The sequence below is a fragment of the Etheostoma spectabile genome, chromosome 12 (assembly GCF_008692095.1).
Source record: "Etheostoma spectabile isolate EspeVRDwgs_2016 chromosome 12, UIUC_Espe_1.0, whole genome shotgun sequence".
NCBI classification, from domain to species: domain Eukaryota; kingdom Metazoa; phylum Chordata; class Actinopteri; order Perciformes; family Percidae; genus Etheostoma; species Etheostoma spectabile.
In genome coordinates this window covers 29,149,567-29,167,541 of record NC_045744.1, presented here as the reverse complement: position 1 = coordinate 29,167,541, position 17,975 = coordinate 29,149,567, and the positions used below count along the sequence as shown (strand labels likewise).

At 41.8% G+C, this 17,975-nt stretch overlaps 1 protein-coding gene across 4 annotated transcripts in view; it reads right to left on the bottom strand.

Moving 5' to 3' along the window:
- Window positions 1-10,992, bottom strand: part of LOC116698907 (zinc finger E-box-binding homeobox 1) — a 98,426-nt gene extending 87,434 nt beyond the window's left edge. For 2 of the 4 annotated variants that reach the window (XM_032531131.1, XM_032531134.1), the window contains exon 1: window positions 10,848-10,992. In XM_032531131.1, the coding sequence (XP_032387022.1) occupies window positions 10,848-10,905 (58 nt within the window). In that variant the 5' untranslated portion in view covers window positions 10,906-10,992. Of the gene's footprint in view, window positions 1-9,134; window positions 9,422-10,138; window positions 10,439-10,847 lie in introns of those variants that run through there. The other 2 variants (XM_032531133.1, XM_032531132.1) reach the window with 2 other exon arrangements.
- Between the last annotated feature and the right edge of the window lie 6,983 nt (window positions 10,993-17,975).

Sequence of the window (17,975 nt, the reverse complement as noted above, 5' to 3'; positions counted from 1 at the left end):
CCCCCCCCCCCCATACACACCGGACTTTGAATGGGACTCTTTCTTTGGACACACACTGTCCTGAATGCACACACCACACCCACACAATCCTACCAAACGTATAAACATATACAAAATTAAATTAAAGTCATTAAAAACAGGTGCAAATGCATTAATATATGCACGGTGTGAGCTGGGATGCTGGTCCCTTCACAGCCCAGCCTTGGTTAGAACCACACAGTGTAGATTAAAGTTTTAGCTGTTAGCTGCTCAGGGAGCCTCTTGAATGCATGAATATTCAGGTGCTTGAATGGGAACGATGAAAGGCAACAGTAAAGCAGGTTACTTGTGGAAATGGGTTAGGCCACCTTTAAGAAATGTGCTAATACTGTAAGAGTTTTGGCAGTTCCTCTGAGATTTTATGCACCAGTGGCCCTGGAGGTGGATTTCAGTTCTGGTTCCACATTTGACTTTGTTTTGAGCGTAGGTGGCAGTGAGCAAACTCTGTCTTCATGACATTAATTTGAAATGGCATTGTGAGTTCCGAACAGAATTTGGCTTCACCTTATTATTTTAATTCAACAAAGCAGACTATAAAGGAATTGGATTTTTCTTTCTTCCGCTCTTCGGAGCTCTTCATTCTTAGCATGGCACATATCTGTGATGGATTACATTTTTGGGTCACAATCAGTTTAAACTGTGAATGTATTTCATTAATTTATAAGGACAAATGGCAGCAATTTACTGTCAAATCATTCAGAAAGCCCAAGCATTAGTACTCTTCTGTGATCTGACATTATGGTGAACATTTTGATTGTATTGGAGTCTTGGATGTGTGACAAGACCCATTTCTGCAGCCTAAACATGGATCAAGTATTGGATTATAATGCCAGCCAACTTTGTCCTTAAGGTCTACCTGCCTTAAAGTTTTTTACGGCAATTCTAGTCTTGCACGCTTGACACAATTAAGGTGCCGTTTAGCTCTAAATTGATTCAGGTGTGCATAGACTGGCACTTGAGGACCAGGGTGACTAATGATGAACATGTACAAAGTGAAGATTTTACGGAAAAAACTATCTATGTTATAATTCCAATGTGTGCTTTAGGGTAATCTTTACACTGCACAGAGAAATTATGCCAAGCACTGAAACTGTGCTAAGCATCTTTGTGCATCTTCACTGCCACAGTGCTTCTTAGCACATGTGGCTCATGTGTTTTCTAACACAGCTCAAGGGCTGCTCCATTGACCTCTGACCTGTGAAAAGACTGTGAGGGTGGGGTGGGGGAGCTATCTTCTAAGACCTGTTTTGTTACCACTGGTGATGCAAACAACTTCTAGTGTTGAGTTTCAGAAGCCACATTGCCACGTTTCAGATTTATTTAGCCTTGTCGGCGCAGTTCAGCCTGAATGACACAATTTGTTGCTCTCGGTTTCATATCAAATTAGAGGTCAGCACGCCATTTCCCGTCCGCCTCAACTATAAATAGTGCTCATGTTGAGTGTGCATTGCAATAGGCTTATCACACCTGCATGGCAACAGGCACGTCTGTGCTGGCTAATGTTTGTAAGCATTTGTTGTTGGATTCAGGCTACTTTCTTAATGTGTTTTTTTTGTAGGCTACTTAGTTATATAATAATAAAGGTTGCTGTATAGTGGATGATGACTAAAAATTATCCAGACTCTCTGATATCTTTTTTAATCCAAGGGGGGGTGTATACTGTTTAAACCCATTAAAAGATGATGCGTATGCCTTTTATTAGGCTGTATTTAGTCATCTATCTCAACTTTCCATGCCTGATCTGTCGAGGCGCCTCTATCGGCCGACGTCATCTAATTGAAACGCAACAGCGTCAGCGGGAACCGCTGATTTTCCCCAACAGGCACCATGTTAATGCATGTAAATCCAAACAATCGGGTCTCTGTTGTTATGCAAAGCCAGGAGGAAAGTAGCAGTTTCCCACCTTGATGTTAACACAACACACATACTCTCTCTTGTGCGCGCGCGCGCGCGCGCACACACACACACACACACACACACACACACACACACACACACACACACACACACACACACACACACACACACACACACACACACACACACACACACACACACACTACTCAATTAGTCACAGCAGCAGCATCAGTAGTCCTGACGCACCTCCCCCTCTGGACCATAAAAGGCAATGGGAGGGGTAATGCTGACACGCTAAAGACATCCTGTAGTGCTTTGTCATTCCACAGGCCTTTATTGCAAGGGGAACAGCGCGGGCACACACACACACACACACACACAGCTCCAGGCTCTTTAGCACAAGGAGAAAGTAACATGGATGGCCGATGTTCATGGATCAATTGGCAGCTTACTTTTGACCACAACCACCTCTAATAACACTCAGGACCATTTCCATATGACTCCTTAAAACACACCAAAGGCTTAATGTTGTGCATAAATATTCACATTACATTAAAATATATAAGGTAAGGTAAAAAAAAAAAAGTAGTCCTTTGTATTATAAATAAGTTTTGGTAACCATAATAGCATGTTGGATAACATCTATTATTTGTTATCAGACTAAGAGTGTGGCAGCCAGTCTACAGCCAGGCCTGTTAGCTCCACATAAATGCTAAATAATATCATAGGGGCAGGACCCTCCCGTGACTCTCCTGCTCTGTAGACAGCTGTTACTGGGGCACCTATCGTTCACAGAAAGAGTCCTTTACCGGTGTGGGATTGTACAAAGCCACGATGTGCCCTGGTCTATAAGCTTAGCTGTAGGGCCATGCAGGAAAATACGCTATATGTGAGAACGTTGTTGAATATTGCGATAACAATATTGCTTGCGGTAAATAAACAGGTATTAAAATGTACTCAGTTCTACCTTTCTGCTGCTTTCCGTATTCTTCTAAAATAAAACAAATTGCTTGTTGAATTCAAAACAAATCATTTCCAACATTCTTTTACTGAAAATTTGAACACTGAATTGAATATAAAAGACACCACTTAAAAAAGAATGACAGTCACATTTTAATGTGCAGTTTTATACTGATTTCTACTCTATTTTCTTTCAACTTACACGAAAAATCTTTTCTGATCTATCGCGACAATGTGTACTGTATATTGCGCCTGATATTGAGATGACAATTGAAAAACAATATATTGTGCAACCCTAGTTCTTCTTAGATGATGCAAAGCTTGCCTGCACAACATGCAAGGCATTACAGCCTCAGCATCTACAGAGGAGCATACCAGTAAATACCAGACACACACTCAGAGAAAATGCTATTCATCTCAGCGCATCAAACAACAGCCAGCTGATCAAAGAGCATATCACCAAAGAGACCAGAGTATTCCCTTAAAATAGTCATCCACCGCACGTTCATATCAACAAATGTCTGTTTCCCTGACCTGATAAAATATACAAGCCGTCAGTGAACAGAGTCAGTGAAAGCTCTGATAAACACTACACTCGTCTGTTGGTGCACCACCGTCACAGCTAGTGAAAATGCTCCAAACGTACTGTACATCTGCATTTTAAACAAGCAACTTGCTTGAAGATTATTATGAAGTATTAAAAACATTGTAGCACAGCATCCACTTTAGAACTGTCACTGGCACCAAAACAGGAAAGCTGAAAGCTTCCCTGTGGAGTTTTTGGCCTCTCTTAGTGCTATGGAGCTTTTTCTATTTTCTATGTGGATCACCGTTTTTGTCAATGCACACATTGACAAAACATGGTGATGTGATGCACATTCCTGCCAAGTGTTTTACACTATTCCACTGATCTACAAGTGAGAAGAAGAAGACTGCTAGCAAGTTTACACAGAATGCAAACAATGCTGGATTCAAAATTCTTAAAAATAATCAACTTTGGAAATAGTTTATGAGAAAGGAAATGTGTTAATCATGTGTTGGACTTTAAGGATACACATAACACACAATTTGGTGAGACTGGAGAAAACCAAATATCACAAGATTTTTTACCAAATACCTTAATATCAATACTACAACAAAATTTTAGTTTTGACTGGTGCTTTCATAAAATATTTACACAATGAGATTTTTGATAAATAATCATCAGTAATGTGGATATAATGACTATGTGGGTAAAGGCTAATAATAGAACGGTTAAAACTTTCTGGTAAGTTCAGAAAATTACATCACTTTACTGTAATGCAGCCTTTAAAACCAGGAAAAGATAACACTTATGCCATATTACGATATCCAAAATCTAATACAATATATCGTCTCATATCACGATATTGACATATTGGCCAGCTCTAAGACTGAATGTACATGTACAGGTAAAGGCCCTGGCAGGCTCGGAGGTATGAGCAGTCCCAAGCTGCTGTGTTTATCCTGTCAAGGTATGTTAACACCAGGCTGCATTCCTCTAGTCCCTAAATTGCTGTGTTAGATTACAGCCCAGCTGAGAGCGTGCACACACACACACAAACACGGAGCACTTTGGGGCAAGAGGAAAGGCGTTGGATGACCAAGCCGGTACTAAAGTGGCAGTAACAACATGGAGGGCCAACACCTGCCATTTACAGAAGAACTCCAGAACATCTACATGCGGAGCTAAGGACAAGTTCACCACAGACCTAAAATGAAAACAACTTCCTCCTTTCTCCTCTTCTTTTTTCTTTGCAAGAATGTCAGTATATAATGACACTAAAACACAGGAATAACTGTTTCGGGTACTATGCATGCTGCTACAGCTCCCTCAAATCTAAAGTCTAACGTGTGCAGGGTTTTCCCTGGCTCAATGGGCCTTTTCCCCAAAAGGCCCATTTTGAACCAGGCAAAACCCCAACCCCAGTCCAGTTTGTTTAATTAATATGCTACATGCTATAGGTTAGCTGGCTTTTCAGCACAGGCCGGTATGTCTGGCTGCTAAAAAAATTTGACACTTTGGCCCTCATTATTTTCCTTTGGCGCTGGCTAAAACCTCTTTGGGGGGCGCCAACACTTTCTATATGCAATAAAAAAAAACTATGTGCAAAGTGTTTAATTTAGGCATAAACAAGTACAGTAAGAGAACAGTTGAAGCTGATGAGGCTCTCTGCAGGCATGTAGCCCAATGACACTCATCATTTACAGGCTTTTATAGCAGCGGGTTTCCAGTGGCGTGGCCTGGTAGGAAATCTTCTCTGTTAAGACACAGAGCAAGGCAAAGTGACTGTCAGCCAGCATTAACAGCAAGGAGTCTAGGGTAAGATGTTTAGATAGGGGAGAACAATGTCATATGAACTTGGGTGGCACACAAAATCAGCAAAGACACCTGACTATGAGTCCCCTCCATTATGAATGAGATCATAACTACAGGAAATGACAAAAAGGTTTCATAGTAGGGCTGCACAATTAATCAAATTTTAATCGCGATCACGATTTGGACTTCCCACGATAAAATTTGCGTGATCGAGCGATTATTTTTTATAAAGCGTCATTTCATAGAACGCTCAGGGTTTTTTGCAAAGCCAATCTCCCGCTCCGTAAAGCCGTCTGCTCATGAGGCAGTCAGAGTAGTTCACTGCACCCCGTGCAGGTTAGTATCTAGATGTAGACAGTCCCAGAGGACAGAGTAGCGTGAGGAAAACTCAACAGATAGCAGTCGGTAATACGTCGGTCTCAAGGTTTACCAGTTTACCAGTAAACGCAACACTTTGTCTCATCTGTTGTTTTTCAGACAACAGCAGTGACCAGTGCTAGTCGGTGCTAGTTAGCGTCTGTTAGGTGTTAGCTCCTCTAGGACGCACCGGTGCTAATGTCCTCGCATCCGCTGCAATGTTGTTTAGGATATGGTTTTATTTTGCGTTACATGACCCATTTCGTCTGTAAAGCCGTGCCTGTTGGACTTTCTACGGTCTTCCTCTCCTCTGTCTCCTCTTACTCTCCGCGCCACACAGCGGCCGCCGGTCCCACTCTGATATTTGTCAAGTTTAATTTTTTTTACACAGCTGATATTGTTAAGTTGAGGGGCAAACCAGTATTGTACCAGTGTTTCCATGGTAACTCCGCTATCGCGGCCGCCACGGCGAAGAACACAGAAGAAGTATTGAATGCAGCTAACTTCAGTTGGTAGAGTAACAGCGTGGGAGACGCGCTGCTGTACGAGACCGGGACCTGGACCTGGGCCAGAGATGTGACCCATGGCCAGAATATCATAGTTCAAAAATGCAGCACAGTGAGATACAGACGTTTCATACACACGACATGTGTATCGCCGTTCGACCCGTGCTGGACCCGTTCATAGTGAGTCAGCCGTCTCTCTGTGATAGCGTCCATCACACTCCCTCTCGCAGTTTAAATAGCCTATGTGACAATAACATGTTGTGGTTAAACAAACAATAATCGTGAGAATAATTGCGATCAAAATTTTGATCAAAATAATCGTGATTATCATTTTGAACATAATCGTGCAGCCCTATTTCATAGGTATGAAGAGATGGATGTTTGATTGCCAGCACTCATGCATTAAAAACATTGAACTACTACAGCAAAGAGAACAGACAATGTTTATCTTAAATGACCTGAACTGGAAGTAGATTTATTTTCTGCCTTTAACAAGCAGGAATTGCCAATTATCTCATCCTGATAACGATCTGCTAAGGATTTTGTTAACGGCTCTGGTTCACTAAAACATAAGTGTGCAATGTGAAACTAAAACCACAAAATAAAATTCAATGCCAACTCTGACACTGTGGTTTGGAAAGAACCAGTGGGAGGTATGAGTGTGCCCTTCACACATATATTGTTTATGACGCTCAACTGGTACTAACCATGTACACTACAGTGGCCAGTCTTTCTTAATATAAATCACTATATCTAATGTGATGTCATCTGGGGGCCACTGTACAAATCGGTGTAATGTTTTGCCTTATAATCTTCTCACACCCTTATCCATAATAATAAACAAGTAGGGCTTTAATAAACCAAAGAAAATCTTGGTCGACTCAAGTTGCATGCGGAGGGGCGGAAAAAATGCAAGATTAATTAACTGTACTGTTTTTGCGTTTGGGTGTTAGAGGCTTTACATCCAGCGGGGTCTGGGGGGGTCTGGGGAACGCTACCGTGGTTGCGGGTGGGTGCGCCTGTAGTTATAAAACAATTATTAGACTATGAAATATGCCAACTCTGATAAGTTCAGATAGCCTACTCAAAACATACAGGGCAACCTAACACAGACAAGTTAGCTTACCGTTTTTAAGTCATGTTCCATGTTTGTAGTCGAGCTGCGATATGCAAACTGTTGCTTGGAAACTTTGCATTCGACTTTTTCCCGTTATCTATTTTTGTAAAATGCTGCCACACTGGCGATGTCTTTGATATGGTAGAGGAGGACTGACTGTAAATTAAACACTCACAATTAAATAAATATTTAGCAAACCACTAAAACAAGGCTTTCTAGTTCTTTCTTCAATCTGTCCCCAATGGGTTGGGCTAATCCAAAAAAGTGAAAACAAGGGGGGTGTTCTGAAGACAGACTGTTACCTGTGAAACAGGGATGCTCTGAAAACACCCCCATTAGTGCTTTCCACCCATAGACCGTAAGGGTATATGCTTCCACCTGATGAAATTAACACAGCAAAAATCGACTAATCAGAATTTTGGTCGAGCCAGAATGTATCGACCAATAAATGGACTAGTTGACTGGGAGATTACAGCCCTATAAACAAGATTCAGCTAAACTCTCAAGTCAGGAGATGGGTCCCTGGGATATGTGAGGTGTGAGGAGAGCCTAAACTTAATCCATTATTGTAGGATATAAATTGGCTTTTTGGTATTCAATAAGTTGTTTGTCATTTCCAATGCAATAATGCAAAACATTCTATGGTTACTGTTTATCAAATGGGAGGATTTTCTGCTTTAAGACTGTTGGTCTTGGAATTTGGCATTTTTAACTATCAGACATTTTAAATACTTTTTGGGAAAATGCGTGATTAATTGTTTTAAAAAATCATTTAAATGTCTACTGTGAAATTGTCAATATTATTATAGCCCAATATCATAAATCACAAATTTGCCTCAGAGGGCTGAAATGTGTCTAACATCATTTGAAGAATAACAATTATTATGAGAAAAGGCCCATCTACAGTCTGTTTACTCACTTTATAATACATTTGTCCACTATAAGACTGGCATATCTGTGTTAATGTCTTAGACTTATAGAGCACAAAGTCAGTAGCATTGAGTCATGTGAGCGTTTGCACTGTTGAAAACAAATGAAAGCTTTTTGTGACAGTGAAGTGTAGTTGATGTACCAGCATCTGTTTGCTACATCATGGTGATGACACACTGAGGTCATGGCCCGTTAGCACAGGCTAATGTTCAGAAGGAAAATCCAAAGCAGTAAGCAGTGAGTCTGTGTCATGTGGGATGAACTAATACAAAAGGCTCTGTTTGAATTGAGGTTGGTGGGGAAATGAAAGGGAGCAGGAGCAGCAGATGAGTTCTGCTTGCAGCAGATGGGAGCGGTGCGCACTAAATCACACCACATTTTGCCATCTTGATTGCGCGCCCCGTTACACGGACGCGCTCCTTTCATATTCTAATCCCATTTAACGTTATATCTTTGGGAATTAAAAGGAAACGAGACGCTCAGGGATATTCCCGTCAAGTATCAAAAGCTTTATACTGCAGGGATTTCACGGGGGGAAAGCTGTTTAAATACACCTTTATAAGGTGTTGCATCACCTTGCGTATACCTGGCTGTCTCCGGTCCAGGAAAAAAAGCAGCAACCCCGCCTTCACTGCAGCAATGGTACTGAGTGACCGCCATTACCAGCCCTCAGGAAATTGTGTAACGAATTACCGCAACACAATAGATGGAAAGGAGAGGTTTAACGGTGAGCCCTGTAAAGCGCTGTTACTGCACACAGTTTGGGGGGATAACAGCAATGACCACCTTGTGCACCGCTCGTCTGCTGTGCACACTCACACAAAGCTGCGGAGTGCACTCGACCAAACAAACCACACCACACACCAAAAAAATACATATATAAAAAGGTTGAGATAAAACATGCACAAGTAGGTCAGAAATGCTTTTCGGTGAGATACATCGCGCGAGAATGAAAGGCAGGCGAGCATCCATGCCGCCGAGCTGGCACGGCACACGGTTAAAAAAAGAACTACAAAAAAATCATCTCTACCTGCACAAGTTGACATTTGGAGCGGTTTTTCCTGGCTCCTCACGAGACACAGAGCCTTTAAGAAACGGCGAGCAGATACTGTTCCGTGAACGGTCGGGAGCCGCAGGTGTTATTTCTGTTTATTTCTAGGCCATTTGTCAGCCCCGTTATCCGCGTTCAGGTAAACATGATGATGATGGTGGTGGTGATGATGATGATGGCTCCTGTACGGACGCACAGAGTCACCGTCGTGTCGTCAGCAGGAGAAAAAAAAAGGTGCTTTCCGGCCCCTCGGCTCACACACATCAAATGCCTCATAACGGTGTCTTAAAATATATAAATAAATGGGTTTACTTTCGTTATTGGCCGATACGATGTAAGAGGGGGGGATACAGGTAAGAAACCGTCCAATAAGGGACTCTAAAAGGTTGTGTCAATTTAAAGTTATTACAACAGCCCACACCTAAAATCTATTTTAATATCCTTTACTTCATAACGGGTGGACTCAAAAATACTCTCACTGTGTGGAAAAACACATCCCACAAACGTGTATTCTGAGATAATGTGTGTGACATAATAGAGATAAACTCCCTACAGGTGATACTAGACGTAGCCTATTAAAACTATATCACAGCAGATACCACTAAGTAAGATCAAGAAAATATAATGTCAACACTGACAATCAAATACCCTGAACTATAAATCCATGTAAAGAAGTGACGCGAAACCTATGCTTAGAAACTAAAAAATATATTCCCTGATATGACCAAAATGCGAAAAAAAATAACATCGGTTTTCAGCATTTTTATGGTTCAAAACACCAAATTTACATGTGCAAAATGCAACAGTCGAAAACGTGCAATAGGGGCAATTTGCAATACAGGTAATATAAAACTCACGCCGAATAACAAAAAATGCTAAATAAATCAAGCTAAACTGGTCCAGGCAATGAGGAAATGGATGCATAAAGATACATTTGCCAAATTCTACTTGAGGAGGATTAAACATACAGTTTCCACTCTTACCTTAGCTGAGGGGACATGTGCTGTTGCAGTTGTGGCAGGGAGGGTTGAACTGGAGATAAAATAAACATCCCATCTCTTATGCCGTCACCGGAGCAGAAGTGAACCAGACCAAACCCCATGCAAAAAACAACATGCATTCAACGCAACAGCACGGTTTCCCATCCGGACATGAAAACATTCAGATAAAGTTTAATTATTTTGAACGAGAGGGAGAAACTGCACCGTCCGGGGCCGAGTGAGTAGCAAGTTAGCATGAAACTAACCCCGCAACAACCTCGCCCTAAAATCGTACACTAAACTACAAACTGCGCCGAACGGGCCACGTTGTTATGTGAAAGCCCCGCAACCTGCCGCCAAGTGCTGCCATGGGTGGAAAAGTGGTCGAAAAGTGCAAAAACAAAGAGAGGAAAAGTAAAAAAACAACAACTAATAATACAGCCGATCCAACTATCAAGCGCTCCTCGGGTTGTTATAGCCAAGTGACGGATAACGGTTCACTCTGTCAGGCGGCCCCATGGACCGCTAGGCGGAGAGAGAAGCAAACCAGGTATAACGGTACACCACCACACTGGGATATGAACACCCAAAAACTCCCCGAAACGTGGTCCAACTCACTCCCAACAAGTCTTGCGAAATAGTTTACCGAGTAAATAGCTCGTCGGCAGCCGGCCCGGCTCCCCCAGTGGGTTACGGAGGAGTTTGGACTTACCGCTGCTCCTCTTCGGGTTCGCCTGTTTTCTGCGCTTACACCTGGGGCCATCCGCCATGATCCTCTCGCTGAGTCTGAAGCGCAGCCGCTCGCCAGTCACCTCCTCCCTCCTCCCTCCTCCTGTCTCCCCCTCCTCTTCCTCACCCCTCCCTTCTCCTGTCCGCTTTACGACGTCACCTTCCCCTTGAAAAACACCTGGTTTGCGACACACTGGCCCGCTTTTACGGCATCACCTTCTCAAACACCTCAGCACAGGGCCCCTCCTACTGGCCGCACATGGGTGTGTGTGTGTTCTCTGATAGTCGTTTCCAAACGGTGGTCCTACCGCTCTAACAGGGTCGTCCCGGGACTCCCACTCTCTCTGCTGCTCCTGACTGCTGGAGAAATGAAAAATATAACAGTGAGGTGTTTCTCCATAGGTGGAAATGGATCTCGAGAGTAGAGCTGAAGGGAAATTAAAGTATTCAATATTCACAGAATATACTTAAGTAGCTAAACATAGTAATTCTGCACTGTAGCCTAAGGTCTAGGCTACTGGTTAGAAGTTAAAGTCCTGAAATTAAAGTGTTACCTATTATACCTTCCTATTATAACCAACATGTAGGCCTTGTCAATGTGAAAAACATCCCCTGTGAGTGTAACTGTTGGATTTTTATGTCTGATGCATTCATTTGCAAGTAGCAATTTATTGTTGTAGCCTAGTTGTTTAAGATGATCAAATTATTATGAGCTCATGTGAAATATAAAGTTCAATATTTCCTTCTGAAATGAAGTATCAAGAAGTTTGAAATAGAAATACTCAAATGCAAGTAAACCAAAATGTGCTACAGTAATTGAGGAAATTGAGTGTTATATTTTTAACGCTACCTAAACACTAAACCTTAGAAAACGAAGCTCAAAGTAAACTGTAACTAACAAATCAGTAGTGATGGAAGAAGAAGTATTCTGATTCTTTACCTGACTAAAACGTGCAGTAGTATGCAGAAACTACATTGTAACTACACTATCCGATGTGAAATGAGTCATTGTGCAGAATGTCCCTTTTAAGAGAACATACAGTATATTGGATTATTATTACAGATATTTCAAGTACTTCATACACTGCTGTGTTGTGTAAACTAAAACAATGCATCATATTTTAGGAAGTAATTATATCTGATGTTTTGTCAGAATCAGAAAGTGTTTATTGCCACTCATGTGGAATTTGCCTTGGTGAATGGTGCATGCATAAACAAACAACCCCCAGATTAAACATTAATATTAAAGAAACAATAAATAAAAAAACAAATATATACATACAAAATAATTGTTTCATAAGAACAAAGAGGCTAAATGGTTTGAGTGCAGAATGTGCAAATAACATACTGTATATAGTAATATATTAGATGTGTGTGTGAAACCTTATATGGATTTTCGTACATTGAGGATAAAAAGGTAAGGAAATGACAGGTTAGGTGAACATCTCGTTATGTGAGACTTTTTTCTTCTTTTTTTATACAGTTTTGATATTTATTTTTTGCTTTTATACATGCATTTGTCCTAGTCCTCCTCAGTTTCTTTACGAATGTTCTCTGAATGCAGAGACATGCATAGAAGTTAAATATCTAATTTTGTGGCCTTATTTATCTTGTGCTGTTTTGATATTTAAGTTATTTTAGTCCCTTTGTCCATGCAGTTGTCATGTTCCTCCACAGTTTGAAATGCATTTTGCACATGTAAATTTGTGTACTGATGTTAAAAAAAAGACTGGCATAAGTGTGTTTTCAGACGGTATTTAAATTTTTTTTTACCTTGGTTGGAATTCTACTTTATACACAAACACACACACACACACAAATAATTCTCAAAGATCAATTCCCATTAGCCCTGGAAGAAATGTCTCCTCTTCCTGTTATACGCCAAATAAAAGTTTTGCATATTTTCTACCGAAAAAGCTTAGGTTAGCTTCTCAGTGGTGGCTCTGTTTGTTTCCGTAAAGATAATGTACCTTTAAATTACGTTTTTTTACAATCACTTTGCTACTAATTTCAGAACCTTGATGTCATTTTTCACATCTCTGTAAATGCACTGCAGTAGTAGAGAATACTACAGACACAGTGGAATCATTAAACAAAATCTGAAATGTATTGATGAAAAACAAAACAGTACAATCACAACATAGGTTTATTTGAATCAAAGCTAAATTATTAGCTAGGGAATAGAAAAGAAAAGACAGTACTGTAAAACATCAAATGCAGTGTTCCTCAACTTGATTGTACTTTAAAAAGCAAAACAAAGTAATAATTACTGTACTTCTACAGATTTCTCTGTTATGTGGATTTGGCCACAGGTTCTCTTCTACCATGCAATTAGTCAAACACCTTGGATGAAACCTTTGGGCATGGCAAACAATGTGGTACGAGTATATATATAAATTACTTGTACTATATAATAATATACTAATCTTTTTTATTTCTTTTAATGTTTAATGACAATGAGAATAATTTTGCAAAAACTATCATTCCCTCCAATCTCATGAATCAAAGTAAGTCAAAATAATCGCAATTAGATATTTTACTCATATCCTGCAGCCCTAGCTCTTTTGAGCAGCAAGTAAAAAAGAACCTCAAGCGCAGAGATACGTGGCCACAGAAACACTGAGCAGGGTTTTGTCCTCAGCAGGGACAGAAGGTCAATGTCAGTTCACAGCAGGTCAGGGGAGTGGCCTATAACGGTCCCGCCGTGCTATTCTTGTACCTGCCAATGATCAGGTTTCCTCTTCAGACACACCAGGTGCTGCTGCGAGCCTCTCAAAGCCAACATGACTCCTCTGGATATCCTGACACTGTGTGGACAACAAGGGATGGAATTAAACTGCAGAGGCTCAACAGTACTGGGACAGAAAGCTGAACATTATACAGTATGTACTGTTTTTCAAAAGGTGCTTCAGTGTTTTCAGCTTCTTGACTCAACAGCAACAACATGAGTGACCTTGGATTGGATTGGGACAGCGGTGGAATGTAACTAAGTACATTCACTCAAGTATTGTACTTACGTACACATTTGAGGTACTTGTGCTTCATGGTTCCTCTGAGCTACAACACACCTCACCTTGCAACACACTAGTACTTTTCTTTTAATGCCACTTTCTACTTCTACTTACTTCACGGGTTTAGATGTTTGCCCACAAAACACATAAAATTTAGCAGTTTAATTGCTTTTGAAAGATTAGGCTTGGAAAAGGATTGTAATACTTAATGTTAAACTGTATACCAGCAATCAACCTGCAAGTATACTGCAGTTTAAAATGGCGAGTATCAGTACAATAACAAATGAATGCACAAATACTGCTTATGAGAATGGGTTTAAGAGGTAGATTACAGCAATAGATACACAAAAAAGGTTTTTAGAGTAGAAGCAGGTAAACCCTTTCCCATATATAACCTAAAAGAGTCTAGATAACACTGAAGGGGGTTTAGATTTAGTGCAGAGCTAGCTCTTGAAGAGAGGGAAGGGTTACAGGTACGGGGCTGGCTGCCAGGCAGAGGTTCCACAAGGTCTGAAATTGCAAACGAGACAGAGGGTCAGCCACATTATTGTATCAGAATCAGAATCAAAATCAGAATCAGCTTTATTTGCCAGGTATGAGGACACATACGAGAAATTTTTCTTTGGAGCATCGTTACTCACATTTGTACCGGGGGACGTGACGGACAGAGAGTATAAAATTTTGCATGACAGCATAACATGTAATGCTTCTCATACGTGATATTTTCACACAAAGAGCGCCCTCTATTGATGATGCTGACATCGGCTTGATTGTTACATTAAACTGTGATGCGTTTACGCTTCCAATGATGGCCCCAGACGTGACAGACTAGAGCAGTGGGGTAAATCTCGTGCAGGAAGAATCAAACTGGGAGAAAGTGGGATGCCAGTGGACTGCAAACCACTGGCCATGGAAAAAAACACGGGGTAGCGTCCGTAAAAAACTGCTTTGAGTTGGAGGAATGCACCAGCTCATCATAAAAGAAGGAAATACCATTCCAACGCTTGAGAAGGTGAGACCAGAAATGCAGATCAGACTTTTGAGAAAATGAAAGCTCACGTGGACCAAGCTGGAATCTTGCCCTTTATGACGTCATAAGGGGCAGTTGGTCAAGGCCCCGCCTCCACCTCAAAAGCTACAGACTCAGAAATGGCACATTCTATGGAAAGCTCATTGCGGGACTGGCTCTAGTGGCTGTAATTCTGCAACATGGCTGAATTTTGGGAAAGAGACTTCAGATATGGTATTAAGGGACCACTAAGGTAAAAAAAAAGCATACAAAGAGCTCCATATCATGGGACCTTTAAATTAATTGGAAATGGGATCTTTGGAAGGCATATAATCCGGATGTCAGTAAACATCTGTGCCGGGCAGGGAAATATGCTGCGGAGGAGGCTGACGGGAGGCACAGGGGATCGGACGATGAAATGGCATGGTGGGGCAAAGGGAGGCAAAGTGACCTGAAACTGCGCAGGTGGAGCAATAAATGACCCCATGAGCATGAGGAGCTCGTTATCCAGAACTGACCAGTCCAGGCGAATGGCCAAGCAAAACCGAGTGCCGGCAGCGATAGGGAAGCTAGCGCAGCACTACCTGCCGCTGAACCAGTGGAAACAGATGACTTGCAGCATGGACAGCATTGAACTGGCCAGAGACTGCAGAGAAGAGGATGAGGCTTGTGTCGGAGGAAACACCCGGAACAGCCGAAGCAGCCGCTCAGCTAAGAGAACCCGCACCTTGTCTCTTCGGCAGGGCGTTTGGAGGGGGATTCACCTTCTTGGTCCACTTCCGACCACAAGCAGCTCCTCACCTTCCAGGAGTGCGCAGCCAGCTTGCGGAGCTTGGGTGAAGACAAGCCTGAAGCTGGCGCAATGGCGCAATCCTGGAGCTGCAAAAGGATCATTTTCATCCCCTCTGAATGGGAGTCAGGCGAGCGCTTCTACAAATGCTGTGCAGAGACTGTATAAGCCTTTGGTGACAAGCAGCTTCCTGGAACCTGGTCCCGTAAGGGATCCAAGTCGGAGTCCAACATGGTAAGCACAAAGAGGCAACAGTAATACAGAGAGTAAAGTGCCATTTGCGGCCCGAATGACAAGTTGCACATTTGCCTGAAAAGACAGCTGACAGTAACGGAGAAAAGACATTTAAGCAAAATGTCATGCTGTGATTGGTCCATGAATTTCGTTGCCAATTCTGGTTAGGTTACTGAAAAAGTGAACGCCTCTAAACAGCTAAATAGTTTTAAGAAGAGAAGCAGGGATTAAAGTAAAGATACTTTTTCCTGAAGAAATTTGCGCTGAGCTTCACATTTAAAAATGTAGTCAAAGTCTCTTCCCTCAGCACTTGCACACATCATTTTGGTATAAAAATGATCTGCCAATCAGTTTGAACTAAGCCCCTCACCCCCACATCAGTAATGCTTTAATCAAATCTCCCACCGCCAGGATATGCAGGGCTGGAGAGTCCTCTCCTATCTGGGGAGTCCTGCCTGGTGCATCACATCAGCTCTACAGGCAACTGCTGTCCTGCTGTCTGCTAGTGAAAGAGGAAATGGAGGCCATTATCCAATGCTAATTTGGCATTGACATGACTATTGGACTCACAGGGCTTTCAGGATGTTTCCCCCTCTTTTAGTAAATTAATTTGTATTTCAGCTAGAATATCCTTCCCAGTGAGTAGTCAGCCAAAAGACTATGAGTATTGTTCTTTAAAGAACAGATGAACCCTTGGGCTAAATGCATCTTTATTCCTCCCTCAGCTGTTGCCTTTGTCATGCGTCAGGTAGGGGTTCTACCTAAAGACTGAAGCTATGGATCTGACTGAGATATACAGGGAATGTAACCCCTAAACCTGTTAGTGTCAGTACCTTGGTCTATTTTTACAGGGTAAGAGTTAAAAGCAGTGAGGTAGTTAAGTTTGTTTTGATAATTTTTGGGGAGGCATTTTCACCTTTATTTGATGGATGATAAAGAGGACCATAGATGTAAAAACAGTACCCAGGTAAGATGGCGGACGGTTATCTCATAAGTTATGGCATTATCCATCTATTGTTTTATATCTATGGGTATGACATGCAACCAATGCACTCCAATATAGTTTAAAAACAAAGAATGGATGCCTTTCTCGTGGAAGCTATTTTTAAATCATGGTGGAAAACTATACATGTGAAACATGAGGGTTTGATATTTGGTGGTTGTATCCCTCTAAATAAAAAAGAATCAGCTGGATGGAGATGGATAACTTTGTTAAGCGGCACTTTACTGTTCTTTACACTTCATCAGTTCCAACAAAACAACAACAACACTTCCTTGTTTTACTTAAAGGAGAATTCAGGCCATTTTTTATGTTAATCTTGATTGTTATAAACATATAAGTACTTTAGATTGAAACCCCCCCGTCCTGAATCGGTGCAGGCAACACTGAGTAGCTGCAGCTACGTGTACAAGCTTCCACTTAGCCAAAACGTTAGTTAACAGGGCAAGGTTTAGAGTACCTTTGTGCCTCTTAACAGACACAAAATGCAATTACTATGTCTGCACAACATGAACAGGGCCCTTACGTAACATCAAGATGCGTTTTCAAGACAGACATGTTTTAATTCACCTACCCTGTCTTGTTCTTGCTGGTGGTTAGCTTGCTTGCCTGGTTAGCTGCTAGAGCTAGCTAGCTGCTAGCTGTTAGCTGCTATTGATAAGTGTGTTCAGCCAGGCTGTAACCCTAACCCTAACGCAGCAGTTCTGTGTGTATTTTCAGCTCACCCATGTTGTGTGTGATTGCTCTGTTGTTGGTGAGTAGGAGGCTTGGCAGGGTCTATCTGTAAGGATGATTCCTTAGCCGGGCAGGCAGCCTTCGTCCCCACCTTCATCGTCTCCTGCAGCCAACAAAAATCCCACACACACACAATTCACACAAACAAACGGCACACTGTTTAGCTACCTTTTCCTTTATCCTACTACAACTGAATTCCAAGGAGACAGCGCAAGGTAATACCTAGCCTTCAGTGCCGTTATTAGCTGTTAGCTGCGAAGGAAGGACACCCACCACACCACCGGGCGCTCGTGGGATTATTGCCGGCTGCGTTATGATTTTCACAAAAGCCT